The 17,027-nt window shown below is 44.0% G+C and overlaps 1 non-coding gene and 1 gene segment (V, D, J or C); one reads left to right on the top strand and one right to left on the bottom strand.

The window, feature by feature from the left end:
• Window positions 1–9,585: 9,585 nt before the first annotated feature.
• Window positions 9,586–9,692, bottom strand: LOC139322513 (U6 spliceosomal RNA). Its single transcript, XR_011600845.1, has one exon. It is a non-coding gene; the product is annotated as a U6 spliceosomal RNA (small nuclear RNA).
• A 2,174-nt stretch (window positions 9,693–11,866) lies between these two features.
• On the top strand, window positions 11,867–12,428 carry LOC139322107 (immunoglobulin lambda variable 6-57-like). The segment is given in 2 exon segments: window positions 11,867–11,915; window positions 12,091–12,428. Coding segments are annotated over 2 exon segments (387 nt in total).
• Window positions 12,429–17,027: the final 4,599 nt, after the last annotated feature.

Raw genomic sequence — 17,027 nt, 5'->3', positions numbered from 1 at the left:
AATTTTCAGTAAAAAGAAAACCCCAAAGAAAATAAACAAAAAACAAAAAACAAGTGTCTTGAAATAGAAAGTGAGTCAAACCAGCTAGGGAAAAAATGAAGTGAGGATCTGGCAAACCAGACAAGATGAATTAAATCTTCTTTACTGCAAACCTAAACCAACAGAATCTTGTGAGTCTCAATCTCAATCAGAATTAGAGCTGGAAAGGACCTTGGAGGTCTTCTAGTCCAGTCCCCTGCTCAAGCAGGAGACCCTATACCATGTCAACTTGCAAAGCATCCCTGGCCTGCTCTCGAGTTGCCATAGGCAAGGGGGATGGGAAAATGGCAAAAACAAAAGTGCATTCCAGACATATCTCTCTCAAGGCTGTCTCCCAGGGTTACCCACAGCGGCCGGAGGGGAGTGATCTCTACAACCTGTGAAATTGCTCTGTTGGCAAATGTGACTGATGAGACACCCTGGGGGGTGGGGGAAAACAGGGTCAAGATTGGGTCGTAAATTACGTGGGGTCAGAGTTGGCTTCACTTGAAACATGCCGACATGAAGCTCCTAATAAATGACTGGATTTCTTTTGAAGCTTGGGTTGAAGATCATGATTTAATTATGGCATCTGTCAGAACCTTGACATACCATTTCAAACAAGTGTCTCTTCTTAAAAGCCTCCGGTGATGAAGCACCCACAACTTCTGAAGGCGATTCCACTGGTTAATTGTCCTCACCGTTAGGAAGTTACTCCTCAGTTCCAGGATGCTTTTCTCCTTGATTAGTTTTCATTAGCTGCCGGAAAGAGGCTTTTAATGACAAGGAACCAAGATGAGTGACATTCAGCATGGCTTCTTGGCTAGTTAGAAAGATTGACATTCAAACGTGAGTTTCTGAGTTTTGGTCTAAAACTGGTTTTTGGTGACGTTTAATTCTGTGCTTGGTGACGTTTAACCCTGTGTTTATTGATGGGATAATTTTCCCTATTCAGCTTTGTTTGGAAGGAAAAAAGTTAATCTTCTGTTCCTGAAAAGAAGCAGAGTTGAGAAATCTGGCTAGTTCCTGTGTCTGTTGGTTCTGGTAATTAACAAGCAACAAATACTATGTTTGCATCCTTCACTACATTCCAGCTCTAATTGCATTCGTTGTGGTTAGGCTTATCTCAAGTGTTTACACTTGACCTTGCCTGGGGTGTGAGCTTTGGCAATGAGCCAGACAGGGCTTTCCTTCTTTTGTGTAAACGGTTGTGATTTAATTATTTGTATTGAGTTTGGATTATTTGCTGTCTCATGTTTTATTCTTCTATCTGGGAAAGGGGCCTCCGTTCAGTAGCCAAAGTTACACCTGTGCTTCATGAAATGCCCTAGCTCCCAATAGGCTTCTGGTGGTGCTTCTATAGCTTTCATGGCATGGGGGTGGCTTATTGGAGAGACCACCTCTTCCCAATGGTCCACTTGTCCATCCAATGCTTTGCTTAGGTTCCAGCAACACCGAAAGGTGAGAATGCAAAAGGCAGATCGATTCGGGATGTTATGGGAAGAGAGATGGAGTTGGACCTTCTACCCTTCGCCAAAGAGGAGACTCACCGGTGAAATCTCCTGCCACCCACTTTAGTTTAAAAGGTGACTGTTAATCCAGGTAACAACGTTGCATCAGGAGCTTCACCAACTGAGTTCCATTGAAGGTTCTATTGCTCTTTCTAAAGCCTTCATGCCATGGGGGCAGCTTACTTCAGGGATCACCTCTTTCCAATGGTCCATTTGTCCATGAGATCCTTTGCTTAGGTTCCAACATGCATAAATCTGGGCATCCTAATGATAGATCAATTCTGGATGTTATGGGAAGAGAGGCGGAGTTGGAGTTTCTGCCTTTTTCCTTCTTCCATTGGAGACTCATGAATGGAATCTCCGGCCAGCTACCTTTTGCCCTTGTCCTAGAAATAGATCTAGAGGCCTTAAAAGCAAGAAACAGGAAGGGTATTTGCATGCCTTTGCAGCCTCTCTTTCTTGCAGCTCAACTTAAGCGTGGGGAGAAGAGGTCCACCTAGAAGGAACGTTGGTTTCAGAAGATCAGTCCTTGCCCATTTCTCTGCCATGGCCCAACTGTTTCTCTTCCTCCTCTTCCCCCTCACCTACTTCACTGGTAAAGTACCCCGTTGACTGGCAAAAATCAAGCATCTTCTTCTCTTCTTTGGAACATTTCTACTTTGCTGGAATTGTTCCCTTCTCCTTATTTCCCTTTCTTTCAGTTGAATAAATGGATTACTCTCTGCTTGCATCTCGATTGCATTTCATTCCCCTTTCTCTGCCCTGCAGGTGCCTTGGCCCAGTTCACCATGACTCAGCCACCTTCTCTGTCGGTATCCCCTGGAGGAACAGCCAGGATCACCTGTACCAGGGCAGGTGGTGGCATTTCTGGCTCGTTTGTGAGCTGGTTTCAAAAGAAACCTGGCACTAAACCAGTACTAGTGATCTATCAACATAGTGAGAGACCTTCTGGAATCCCGGAGTGATTTTCTGGTTCTGTTGATTCTTCCTCCAATTCGGCCACTTTATCCATCTCCAACGTTCGACCAGAAGACGAGGCTGTCTATTATTGTTTGTCTTATCATGGCACTTTGCCGCCCACAGTGATCGCACTTTATGGGGAACTGTAAGAAAAACCAGAAGCTGGCTCTGCCTCCCTTGAACGCTTCGCTCAACATTGTTTGCAGATGGTTTTACAAAAGAAGTGCACGCAGACAGGGAATGTATTTTCGACATTTTTGGCATCCTCTTTTCATGTCATCATATCTATGACCTTCCCAGCCAGCTTCTGAGAAGCAAATTCAATCAGGGAAAACCGGATTGGCTCCACAACTGTGTAATTCAGTTTAAAAAACCAGTCATTTGTTTAACAACCAAAAGGATCATAAAATCAGTGTGACTCATATTTTTGCTTTGCAACAAAAATTCTGGTTTAAACCGTGGCCGTAAATCGAGAACTACCTGCCCAGAAGGTTTACATACAACATACTGACTCAGGTCCTTGAATGGACATGACCAGATGCTGCATTGAGTTTGGTTTGGAAATTTGGGAAGGGCTTTTAGGGGAAGAGCCATATCTGGGTTTTTAGCAAACACTAACCTTGCAGTCAAGTCACTTCACTGAATTGGGGGGGATTAGCTTTGGGTTACCTCCCTTATGGACTACTGCAAGGTGCAGTCAACAGAGTTGCCCTTGAAGAGTATCTATAAGATGAAAATACTTGAAGAAGTGTCTGGTAATCCAAGTTACACTTCTGTTTCCTGAGTTGCACTAACTCCCAATAAGCTTCTCGGAGCCATTCAAGGTTCTAGTCCTCCTTCTAAAACTTTCATGGCATGGTGGCAGCTTACTGCAGGGACCACCTCTTTCTAATGTTCTACCTGTCCATCACATCCTTTGCTTAGGTTCCAACATACTGAAATCTGGGAATCCTAAAGACAGATCAATTCTGGATGTTATGGGAAGAGAGGTGGAGTTGGAGTGTCTACCTTTTCTCCTTTTTCGTTCAGGGGAGACTCACCAATGAAATCTCCTGCCAGCCACCCCTTGTCTTTGTCCTGGAAATAGATCTAGGGGCTTTAAAAGGGAGAAACAGGAAGGGGATTTGCATGCCTTTGCAGCCTCTCTTTCTTGCAGCTCAACTTAAGCGTGGGGAGAAGAGGTCCACCTAGAAGGAACGTTGGTTTCAGAAGATCAGTCCTTGCCCATTTCTCTGCCATGGCCCAACAATTTCTCTTCCTCCTCTTCCTCCTCACCTACTTCACTGGTAGAGTACCCCGTTGACTGGAAAAGATCTAGCAACTTTTCCTCTTCCTTGGAAGATTTCTACTTTGCTGGAATTGTTCTCTTCTCTTCATCCCTTTTTTCCTTTCTTTCAGCTGAATTAAAACTTTTCCCTCTGACTGCATCTTAGATTTATTTTATACCCCTTCTTCCCCCTGCAGGTGCCTTGGCCCAGTTCACCATGACTCAGCCAGCTTCTCTGTCGGTATCCCCTGGAGGAACAGTCAGGATCACCTGTACCAGGGCAGGGGGCAGCTTTTCTGACCACTATGTGAGCTGGCATCAGCAGAAACCTGATACTAAACCCCTAGCAGTGATCTATAAAGATACTGAGAGACCTTCTGGAATCCCTGAGCGATTTTCTGGTTCTGTCGATACTTCTTCTAATATAGCCACCTTGTCCATCTCCAATGTTCAACCAGAAGATGAGGCTGACTATTTCTGTTTGTCTGGTGATAGCAATTCTCAGAGCACAGTGATTCCACCTTATGGGGAACTATGACAAAAACCAGAAGGTGGCCCTGTCTTCCTTGAACGCTTCACTCAACATGGGTTGCAGATGGTTTCACAAAAGAAGTGCACCCAGCCACAGAATGTATTTTCAACATTTTTGGCATCCTCTTTTCATGTCATCACATCTATGACCTTCCCAGCCAGCTTCTGAGAAGCAAATTCAATCAGGGAAACCGGATTGGCTCCACAACTGTGTAATTCACTTTAAAAAAGCAGTCATGTGTTTAACAACCAAAAGGATCATAAAACTGGTGTGACTCTTTTGCTTTGCAACAAAAATTCTGGTTTAAACCGTGGTCGTAAATCGGGGACTACCTGCCCAGAAGGTTTACATACAACATACTACTCAGGTCCTTGAATGGATGTGACCAGATGCTGCACTGAGTTTGGTTTGGAAATTTGGGAAGGGCTTAGTGTGGTTAGGGGAAGAGCCATTTCTTTGTTTTTAGCAAACCTTACCCTAACCTTGCCATCAAGTCACTTCTCTGAATTGGGGCGGATCAGTTTTGGATTATCTCCCAAATGGACTACTGCAATGTGTAGTCAACCCTTGAAGATTATGCATAAACTGAAAATTATCCAGGTTACACCTCTGTTTCCTGAGTTGCACTAGCTCCTAATACACTTCTGGGGGCCATTCAAGGTTCTAGTCCTCCTTCTAAAGCTTTCATGGCATGGGAGCAGCTTACTGCAGAGATCCCCTCTTTCCAATGATCTACCTGTCCATCGGATCCTTTGCTTAGGTTCCAACATACTGAAATCTGGGAATCCTAAAGACAGATCAATTCTGGATGTTATGGGAAGAGAGGTGGAGTTGGGAGTGTCTACCTTTTCTCCTTCTTCCTTCATTGGAGACTCACCAATGGAATCTCCTGCCAGCCACCCCTTGTCTTTGTCCTGGAAATAGATCTAGGGGCTTTAAAAGGGAGGAACAGGAAGGGGATTTGCATGCCTTTGCAGCCTCTCTTTCTTGCAGCTCAACTTAAGCGTGGGGAGAAGAGGTCCACCTAGAAGGAACGTTGGTTTCAGAAGATCAGTCCTTGCCCATTTCTCTGCCATGGCCCAACTATTTCTCTTCCTCCTCTTCCTCCTCACCTACTTCACTGGTAGAGTACCCCGTAGAGTACAGAAGAATCTAGCAACTTTTCCTCTTCCTTGGAACATTTCTACATTTCTGGAATTGTTCTCTTCTCTTCACCCCTTTTTTCCTTTCTTTCAGCTGAATTAAAACTTTTCCTTCTGACTGCATCTTAGATTTATTTTATACCTCTTCTTCCCCCTGCAGGTGCCTTGGCCCAGTTCACCATGACTCAGCCACCTTCTCTGTCGGTATCCCCTGGGGGAACAGTCAGGATCACCTGTACCAGGGCAGGGGGCAGCTTTTCTGACCACCATGTGAGCTGGTTTCAAAAGAAACCTGGCACTAAACCAGTACTAGTGATCTATAGTTATTCTGGCAGACCTTCTGGAATCCCCGAGCGATTTTCTGGTTCTTATGATTCTTCCTCCAATTCGGCCACTTTATCCATCTCCAATGTTCTACCAGAAGATGAGGCTGACTATTACTGTTTGTCTCAGGATAGCAATTCTCAGAGCACAGTGATTCCACCTTATGGGGAACTGTTACAAAAACCAGAAGGTGGCCCTGTCTTCCTTGAATGCTTTGCTTAACTTGGTTTGCAGATGGTTTTACAAAAGAAGTGCACGCAGCCACAGAATGTATTTTCGACATTTTTGGCATCCTCTTTTCATGTCATCATATCTATGACCTTCCCAGCCAGCTTCTGAGATGCAAATTCAATCAGGGAAAACCGGATTGGCTCCACAACTGTTTAATTCACTTTAAAAAACCAGTCCTTTGCTTAACAACCAAAAGGGTCATAAAATCGGTGTTACTCATATTAGGACTCTTTTGCTTTGCAACAAAAATTCTGGTTTAAACTGTGGTCGTAAATCAAGGACTATCTGCCTAGAAGGTTTTCTTTCTTTCTTTCTTTTTTTTTTATTTTAAAAACAAAACTTTATTAAACATATAAAAAGTAAAATGTTGTACCATGTATATACAAGATACATATATTAATACAAAAAATAATATATAAAAAGAGAAAGTGACTTTGGTCCATAAGATAATGGACGTGAGACCAAAGGTTTTAATATAATATACAGACTCAGGTCCTTGAATGGATATGACCAGATGCTGCATTGAGTTTGGTTTGGAAATTTGGGAAGGGCTTAGTGCATTTTAGGAGAAGAGCCATCTCTGGGTTTTTAGCAAACACTAACCTTGCAGTCAAGTCACTTCACTGAATTGGGGGGGATCAGCTTTGGGTTACCTCCCATATGGACTACTGCAAGGTGCAGTCAACAGGGTTGCCCTTGAAGAGTATCTATAAACTGAAAATAGTGAAACTTGAAGAAGTGTCTGGTAATCCAAGTTACACTTCTGTTTCCTGAGTTGCACTAACTCCCAATAAGCTTCTCGGAGCCATTCAAGGTTCTAGTCCTCCTTCTAAAGCTTTCATGGCATGGGGGCATCTTACTGCAGGGACCACCTCTTTCCAATGATCTACCTGTCCATCGGATCCTTTGCTTAGGTTCCAACATACTGAAATCTGGAAATCCTAAAGACAGATCAATTCTGGATGTTATGGGAAGAGAGGTGGAGTTGGAGTCTCTACCTTTTCTCCTTCTTCCTTCATTGGAGACTCACCAATGGAATCTCCTGCCAGCCACCCCTTGTCTTTCTCCTGGAAATAGATCTAGAGGCTTTAAAAGGGAGAAACAGGAAGGGGATTTGCATGCCTTTGCAGCCTCTCTTTCTTGCAGCTCAACTTAAGCGTGTGGAGAAGAGGTCCACCTAGAAGGAACGTTGGTTTCAGAAGATCAGTCCTTGCTCATTTCTCTCCCATGGCCCAACAATTTCTCTTCCTCGTCTTCCTCCTCACCTACTTCACTGGTAGAGTACCCCGTTGACTGGAAAAGATCTAGCAACTTTTCCTCTTCCTTGGGACAATTTTACATTTCTGGAATTATTTCCTTCTCCTCTCCCTTTTTTCCTTTCTTTCAGCTGAATGAAAATTTTTCCCTCTGACTGCATCTTAGATTTATTTTATACCCCTTCTTCCCCCTGCAGGTGCCTTGGCCCAGTTCACCATGACTCAGCCACCTTCTCTGTCGGTATCCCCTGGGGGAACAGTCAGGATCACCTGTACCAGGGCAGGGGGCAGCTTTTCTGACCACTATGTGAGCTGGCATCAGCAGAAACCTGATACTAAACCCCTAGCAGTGATCTATAAAGATACTGAGAGACCTTCTGGAATCCCTGAGCGATTTTCTGGTTCTGTCGATACTTCTTCTAATATAGCCACCTTGTCCATCTCCAACGTTCAACCAGAAGATGAGGCTGACTATTTCTGTTTGTCTGCTGATAGCAATTCTCAGAGCACAGTGATTCCACCTTATGGGGAACTGTGACAAAAACCAGAAGGTGGCCCTGTCTTCCTTGAAGGCTTTGCTTAACTTGGTTTGCAGATGGTTTCACAAAAGAATTGCACGCAGCCACAGAATGTATTTTCAACATTTTTGGCATCCTCTTTTCATGTCATCACATGTATGACCTTCCTAGCCAGCTTCTGAGAAGCAAATTCAATCGGGGAAGCCGGATTGGCTCCACAACTGTGTAATTCACTTTAAAAAAGCAGTCATGTGTTTAACAACCAAAAGGATCATAAAACTGGTGTGACTCTTTTGCTTTGCAACAAAAATTCTGGTTTAAACTGTGGTCGTAAATCGAGGACTACCTGCCCAGAAGGTTTACATACAACATACTGACTCAGGTCCTTGAATGGACGTGACCAGATGCTGCATTGAGTTTGGTTTGGAAATTTGGGAAGGGCTTAGTGTGGTTAGGGGAAGAGCCATTTCTTTGTTTTTAGCAAACCTTACCCTAAGATTGCCATCAAGTCACTTCTCTGAATTGGGGCGGATCAGTTTTGGATTACCTCCCAAATGGACTACTGCAATGTGCAATCAACCCTTGAAGATTATGCATAAACTGAAAATTATCCAGGTTACACCTCTGTTTCCTGAGTTGCACTAGCTCCTAATACGCTTCTGGGGGCCATTCAAGGTTCTAGTCCTCCTTCTAAAGCTTTCATGGCATGGGGGCAGCTTACTGCAGAGATCACCTCTTTCCAATGATCTACCTGTCCATCGGATCCTTTGCTTAGGTTCCAACATACTGAAATCTGGGAATCCTAAAGACAGATCAATTCAGGATGTTATGGGAAGAGAGGTGGAGTTGGAGTTTCTTCCCGTCCTCCTTCCTCCTTCAGTGGAGATTCACCAATGAAATCTGCCAATCAACTCTGTCTTTGTTCTAGAAATGGATCTAGAGGCTTTAAAAAGGAGAAACAGGAAGGGGATTTGCATGCCTTTGCAGCCTCTCTTTCTCGCAGCTCAACTTAAGCGTGAGGAGAAGAGGTCCACCTAGAAGGAAGTTTGGTTTCAGAAGATCAGTTCTTGCCCATTTCTCTGCCATGGCCCAACCGTTTCTCTTCCTCCTCTTCCTGTTCACCTATCTCACTGGTAAAGTATCCTGTTGACTGGCAAAGATCTAGCATCTTCTTCTCTTCCTTGGAACATGTCTACATTATTGGAATTGTTCTCTTCTCTTCACCCCTTTTTCCCTTCTTTCAGCTGAATAAATGGAGTTCTTTCTGGTTGCCTCTTACTTGCATTTCATTCCCTTTCTTCCCCCTGCAGGTGCCTTGGCCCAGTTCACCATGACTCAGCCACCTTCTCTGTCGGTATCCCCTGGGGGAACAATCAGGATCACCTGTACCAGGGCAGGCGGTAGCATTTCTGACCACTATGTGAGCTGGTATCAGCAGAAACCTGATACTAAAATCCTAGCAGTGATCTATGAAGATAGTGAGAGACCTTCTGGAATCCCTGAGCGATTTTCTGGTTCTATCGATTCTTCCTCCAATTCGGCCACTTTATCCATCTCCAATGTTCTACCAGAAGATGAGGCTGACTATTTCTGTTTGTCTTATGATAGCAATTCTCAGAGCACAGTGATTCCACCTTATGGGGAACTGTGACAAAAACCAGAAGGTGGCCCTGTCTTCCTTGAACGCTTCGTTCAACATGGGTTGCAGATGGTTTCACAAAAGAATTGCATATAGACAGGGAATGTATTTTCTTTTTCTTTCTTTCTTTCTTTCTTTCTTTCTTTCTTTCTTTCTTTCTTTCTTTCTTTCTTTCTTTCTTTCTTTCTTTCTTATCAAACACTTCATTAATTTGTGTGTGATCCTTACGCGGAGGCCATGCTAATCTTCTCCGTATCGTTCCAATTTTAGTATATATGCTGCCGAAGCGAGCACAGCCAGGGAACATATTTTCTATGGTTTCAGCACTGACTTTTCATGTGGTTCCCCTCTATGACCTATCCAGCTTGCTATCTACAAACAAAATTTGTATGAGGAGCTCAATGTTTAGTTCTCCTCCTAGGAAGATTTCTAGTTTTGTGGCAATTTGGAACTCTCCGCTCCTCCTTTCTACTTCCCTAAACTTAATAAACTGCATTTCTATCTGATGGCATCTCAGCTTCTCTTGGCCTTCTTACTCCCCAGATACAATCCTCCACTGAGAAATTTAATTTGCAAACGTATTTTTCTCTTCTCTAATCCCTGAGTGATTTTTCTGGTTCTCCTGACCCTTCGTCCGATTCAGCCACTCGTCCATCTCCAACTTCCATGCAGAAGACGAGGCTGATCATTGCTCTTCGTGGCCTGATGGGGGCCCCCAAATCACAATGAAAAGAGAAATTGGCAAAGAGCTAAGAAAGCATCTTAACCCTTCTCTGAAGTTTCACTTTGCATTGGGGCAGGTGGCTATGCATGCCGATTTTTAGTAAAGAATAAAAATAACAGGTTTGATTAAGTCGGGCTGTAAAAAAGGCATTGAACCAGTCTTGGAGAACATGGAGTGGAGATGATACAAGCAGAGTAACATGTGTGTTTTGTGTGATTGTGTGTAGTTGCTTATTGTTTGATCCACCCTTTCATTGCCTTCCAGTTCCCCTCTCCATTTTTCCTTCGGGGGTGAACTAATCCTCTACCAGACCTTGGTGCCTCCTTTCCCATCATTTCTCTTAGGATACTGGAAATTTCTAGGTTGTTTCTGCACTGGCCTTCAGGCTTCTATGCTGGGTATAAGACCCCATTCAAGGCATCACTTGGTTAATGGGGAGGTTCTATCTTTATGTCTGGAGGACGTAGGGATGAATGGGATAGAATAAAGTGCAACTCTACTCTTGAAATTGAATGTGTTTGGGGTTTTGGACCTTCTGGATGTTGTGATTTTCCATCTTTGATCCTGATTTTGATTGTGCAATGTCCAACGGAGCCACTGTGCATTCAGGGGAAGTCAACCCTCCAACTCAAGATAAACTAAATCTACTTCATTGTAAGGCTATATTAACCTAAGCCTGAAAGTAGAAACGTCCCACTGCCACTTCTAACTGGTGGGAACCTTAAGGGTGGATCTTTCCTCAGATTCTTCTTATGACCTTTAAGTGATTCTGGGCTCCTGCTCCTCTTATCTGATTGTTTCCCTTGCAGCATCTCTTCCTTTCTTTCCTCAAGGTCAACCATCCATTCTGTTGCAGGCAACATTCCTGAAATGGTGGCTCCTGTTTGAGGAGGAGATGACAGTCAACCCCAGAAGGACTGTTGCAGAATTTGTGTCGTGTAGCAGTTGCATCTTTTCCTGGACAAGGATCAGTAGTGAAATTCAGCTGGCTCTATCTGGATCGCACGAACTGGTAATGCCGGTGGTGGGAGGCTTCGCCCACTCACTCACCCGAATGTCATCATGTCCCTTTTTAGACCCTCTGAGCATGTGCAGAAGGCTCTGCGTATCTGTGGAGGAGGCACATGTGCTCAAATTTGCAAACTGGTAGCGAAGGTAAATGAATACCATCCCTGACAAGGATACGGTGCTTATGGTCACAAATGCTTTGGTCACTTCCCAAATGGACTACTCCAACATGCTGTCAATGGGGTTGCCCTAGAAGTAAACCACAAGCTGAAAATAGTTGAAAAGGTATCAGGTTGCACCTTGCTTAATGAGCTGCACTAGCTCCCAATATGCTTCTGGGTGCCATTCAAGGTTCTAGTCCTCCTTCTAAAACTTTCATGGCATGAGCCCAGCGTACTGGAAGGACATCTCTTTTCATTTGTCTATCTGTCCATCAGATCCTTTGCTGAGGTTCCAGGACACTGAAATGTGAGAATGCGAAAGGCAGATTGGTTCTGGACTCTCTACCCTTCCGCCTTCCTCCATCATTGGAGACTCACCAATGAAATCTCCTGCCAATCAGCCCTTCTCTTTGTCTTAGAAACAGATCTAGAGGCTTTAAAAGGGAGAAACAGGAAGGGGATTTGCATGGCTTTGCAGCCTCTCTTTCTTGCAGCTCAACTTAAGCGTGAGGAGAAGAGGTCCACCTAGAAGGAACTTTGGTTTCAGAAGATCAGCCCTTGCCCATTTCTCTGCCATGACCCAACTATTTCTCTTCCTCCTCTTCCTCCTCACCTACTTCACTGGTAAAGTATCCTGTTGACTGGCAAAAATCACTCATCTTCTTTTCTTCCTTGGAAGATTTCTAGATGTTCATCATTCCTTTCTCCTCTCCCTTTTTTCCTTTTTTGCAGCTGAATAAATGCATTTCTCTTTGACTGCATCTCAGGTGCATTTCATTCCCTATTCTCTGCCCTGCAGGTGCCTTGGCCCAGTTCACCATGACTCAACCAGCTTCTCTGTCGGTATCTCCAAGAGGAACAGTCAGGATCACCTGTACCAGGGCAGGGGGTAGCATTTCTAGCTACTGGGTCAGCTGGTATCAACAGAATGGCACTAAACCCCTAGCAGTGATCTATAAAGATACTGAGAGACCTTCTGGAATCCCTGAGCGATTTTCTGGTTCTATCGATTCTTCCTCCAATTCGGCCACCTTGTCCATTTCCGACGTTCGACCAGAAGATGAGGCTGACTATTACTGTTTGTCTTATGATGACAATGCTCAGAGCACAGTGATTCCACCTTACGGGGAACTGTGACAAAAACCAGAAGGTGGCCCTGTCTTCCTTGAACGCTTCGCTCAACATGGGTTGCAGATTGCATGCCTTTGCAGCCTCTCTTTTTGACAGCTCAACTTAAGTGTGAGGAGAAGAGGTCCACCTAGATTCTAGAAGGAACGTTGGTTTCAGAAGATCAGTCCTTGCCCATTTCTCTGCCATGGCCCAACTATTTCTCTTCCTCCTCTTTCTCATCACTTACTTCATTGGTAAAGTATCCTATGGACTGGCAAAAATCAAGCATCTTCTCTTCCTTGGAAGATTTCTACTTTGCTGGAATTGTTCTCTTCTCTTCATCCCTTTTTTCCTTTCTTTCAGTGGAATTAAAACTTTTCCTTCTGACTGCATCTTAGATTTATTTATACCCCTTCTTCCCCCTGCAGGTGCCTTGGCCCAGTTCACCATGACTCAGCTACCTTCTCTGTCGGTATCCCCTGGGGGAACAGTCAGGATCACCTGTACCAGGGCAGGGGGCAGCTTTTCTGACCACTATGTGAGCTGGCATCAGCAGAAACCTGATACTAAACCCCTAGCAGTGATCGATAAAGATACTGAGAGACCTTCTGGAATCCCTGAGCGATTTTCTGGTTCTGTTGATACTTCCTCTAATATAGCCACCTTGTCCATCTCCAACGTTCAACCAGAAGATGAGGCTGACTATTACTGTTTGTCTTATGATAGCAATTCTCAGAGCACAGTGATTCCACGTTATGGGGAACTGTGACAAAAACCAGAAGGTGGCCCTGTCTTCCTTGAATGCTTTGCTCAACTTGGTTTGCAGATGGGTTTATAAAAGTATTGCACACAGACAGGGAATGTATTTTCAACATTTTTGGCATCCTCTTTTCATGTCATCACATGTATGACCTTCCTAGCCAGCTTCTGAGATGCAAATTCAATCAGGGAAAACCGGATTGGCTCCACAACTGTTTAATTCACTTTAAAAAACCAGTCATTTGCTTAATAACCAAAAGGGTCATAAAATCGGTGTTACTCATATTAGGACTCTTTTGCTTTGCAACAAAAATTCTGGTTTAAACTGTGGTCGTAAATCGAGGACTACCTGCCCAGAAGGTTTACATACAACATACTGACTCAGGTCCTTGAATGGACATGACCAGATGCTGCATTGAGTTTGGTTTGGAAATTTGGGAAGGGCTTAGTGCATTTAGGGGAAGAGCCATCTCTGGGTTTTTAGAAAACACTAACCTTGCAGTCAAGTCACTTCACTGAATTGGGGGGATCAGCTTTGGGTGACCTCCCAAATGGACTACTGCAAGGTGCAGTCAACAGGGTTGCCCTTGAAGGGTATCTATAAGTTGAAAATACTTGAAGAGGTGTCTGGTAATCCAAGTTACACTTCTGTTTCCTGAGTTGCACTAACTCCTAATAAGCTTCTAGGAGCCATTCAAGGTTCTAGTCCTCCTTCTAAAGCTTTCATGACATGGGGGCAGCTTATTGCAGGGACCACCTCTTTCTAATGATCTACCTGTCCATCACATCCTTTGCTTAGGTTCCAACATACTGAAATCTGAGAATCCTAAAGACAGATCAATTCTGGATGTTGTGGGAAGAGAGGTGGAGTTGGAGTCTCTACCTTTTCTCCTTCTTCCTTCATTGGAGGCTCACCAATGAAATCTCCTGCCAGCCACCCCTTGTCTTTGTCCTGGAAATAGATCTAGGGGCTTTAAAAGGGAGAAACAGGAAGGGGATTTGCATGCCTTTGCAGCCTCTCTTTCTCGCAGCTCAACTTAAGCGTGGGGAGAAGAGGTCCACCTAGAAGGAACGTTGGTTTCAGAAGATCAGTCCTTGCCCATTTCTCTGCCATGGCCCAACAATTTCTCTTCCTCGTCTTCCTCCTCACCTACTTCACTGGTAGAGTACCCCGTTGACTGACAAAGATCTAGCAACTTTTCCTCTTCCTTGGAACATTTCTACATTTCTGGAATTGTTCTCTTCTCTTCACCCCTTTTTTCCTTTCTTTCAGCTGAATTAAAACTTTTCCCTCTGACTGCATCTTAGATTTATTTTATACCCCTTCTTCCCCCTGCAGGTGCCTTGGCCCAGTTCACCATGACTCAGCCACCTTCTCTGTCGGTATCCCCTGGGGGAACAGTCAGCATCACCTGTACCAGGGCAGGGGGCAGCTTTTCTGACCACCATGTGAGCTGGTTTCAAAAGAAACCTGGCACTAAACCAGTACTAGTAATCTATAGTTATTCTGGCAGACCTTCTGGAATCCCCGAGCGATTTTCTGGTTCTTATGATTCTTCCTCCAATTCGGCCACTTCATCCATCTCCAACGTTCAAGCAGAAGATGAGGGTGACTATTACTGTTTGTCTCAGGATAGCAATTCTCAGAGCACAGTGATTCCAGCTTATGGGGAACTGTTACAAAAACCAGAAGGTGGCCCTGTCTTCCTTGAATGCTTTGCTTAACTTGGTTTGCAGATGGTTTTACAAAAGAAGTGCACGCAGCCACAGAATGTATTTTCGACATTTTTGGCATCCTCTTTTCATGTCATCACAAGTATGACCTTCCCAGCCAGCTTCTGAGAAGCAAATTCAATCGGGGAAACCGGATTGGCTCCACAACTGTGTAATTCACTTTAAACGAGCAGTCATCTGTTTAACGACCAAAAGGATCATAAAATTGGTGTGACTCAGGTGTGGACTCTTTTACTTTGCAACAAAAATTAAACTGTGGTCATAAATCAAGGACTATCTGCCTAGAAGGTTTTCTTTCTTTCCTTCTTTTTTTTTGATTTTAAAAACAAAACTTTTTTAAACATATAAAAAGTAAAATGTTGTACTGTGTATATACAAGATACATATATTAATACAAAAAACAATACATAAAAAGAAAAAGTGACTTTGGTCCATAAGATAATGGACGTGAGACCAAAGGTTTTCATACAACATACAGACTCAGGTCCTTGAATGGATATGACCAGATGCTACATTGAGTTTGGTTTGGAAATTTGGGAAGGGCTTAGTGCATTTTAGGGGAAGAGCCATCTCTGGGTTTTTAGCAAACACTAACCTTGCAGTCAAGTCACTTCACTGAATTGGGGGGATCAGCTCTGGGTTACCTCCCATATGGACTACTGCAAGGTGCAGTCAACAGAGTTGCCCTTGAAGAGTATCTATAAACTGAATATACTTGAAGAAGTGTCTGGTAATCCAAGTTACACTTCTGTTTCCTGAGTTGCACTAACTCCCAATAAGCTTCTCGGAGCCATTCAAGGTTCTAGTCCTCCTTCTAAAGCTTTCATGGCATGGGGGCATCTTACTGAAGGGACCACCTCTTTCCAATGATCTACCTGTCCATCGGATCCTTTGCTTAGGTTCCAACATACTGAAATCTGGGAATCCTAAAGACAGATCAATTCTGGATGTTATGGGAAGAGATATGGGGTTGGAGTCTCTACCTTTTCTCCTTCTTCCTTCATTGGAGACTCACCAATGGAATCTCCTGCCAGCCACCCCTTGTCTTTGTCCTGGAAATAGATCTAGAGGCTTTAAAACGGAGGAACAGGAAGGGGATTTGCATGCCTTTGCAGCCTCTCTTTCTTGCAGCTCAACTTAAGCGTGAGGAGAAGAGGTCCACCTAGAAGGAACGTTGGTTTCAGAAGATCAGTCGTTGCCCATTTCTCTGCCATGGCCCAACAATTTCTCTTCCTCGTCTTCCTCCTCACCTACTTCACTGGTAGAGTACCCCGTAGAGTACAGAAGAATCTAGCAACTTTTCCTCTTCCTTGGAACATTTCTACATTTCTGGAATTGTTCTCTTCTCTTCACCCCTTTTTTCCTTTCTTTCAGCTGAATTAAAACTTTTCCTTCTGACTGCATCTTAGATTTATTTTATACCTCTTCTTCCCCCTGCAGGTGCCTTGGCCCAGTTCACCATGACTCAGCCACCTTCTCTGTCGGTATCCCCTGGGGGAACAGTCAGGATCACCTGTACCAGGGCAGGGGGCAGCTTTTCTGACCACCATGTGAGCTGGTTTCAAAAGAAACCTGGCACTAAACCAGTACTAGTGATCTATAGTTATTCTGGCAGACCTTCTGGAATCCCCGAGCGATTTTCTGGTTCTTATGATTCTTCCTCCAATTCAGCCACTTTATCCATCTCCAATGTTCTACCAGAAGATGAGGCTGACTATTACTGTTTGTCTCATGATGGCAATTCTCAGAGCACAGTGATTCCACCTTATGGGGAACTGTGACAAAAACCAGAAGGTGGCCCTGTCTTCCTTGAACGCTTCGCTCAACATGGGTTGCAGATGGGTTTATAAAAGAATTGCATGCAGCCACGGAATGTATTTTCGACATTTTTGGCATCCTCTTTTCATGTCATCTCAAGTATGACCTTCCCAGCCAGCTTCTGAGAAGCAAATTCAATCGGGGAAACCGGATTGGCTCCACAACTGTGTAATTCAGTTTAAAAAACCAGTCATTTGTTTAACGACCAAAAGGATCATAAAATTGGTGTGACTCAGGTGAGGACTCTTTTACTTTGCAACAAAAATTCTGGTTTAAACTATAGTCATAAATCGAGGACTACCTGCCCAGAAGGTT

Source organism: Pituophis catenifer, unplaced genomic scaffold (genome assembly GCF_029215685.1).
Source record: "Pituophis catenifer annectens isolate HBS135680 unplaced genomic scaffold, rPitCat1.0.hap2 SCAF_10, whole genome shotgun sequence".
In the NCBI taxonomy this organism is placed as follows: domain Eukaryota; kingdom Metazoa; phylum Chordata; class Lepidosauria; order Squamata; family Colubridae; genus Pituophis; species Pituophis catenifer.
This window is presented reverse-complemented; position numbering and strand designations above follow the sequence as displayed.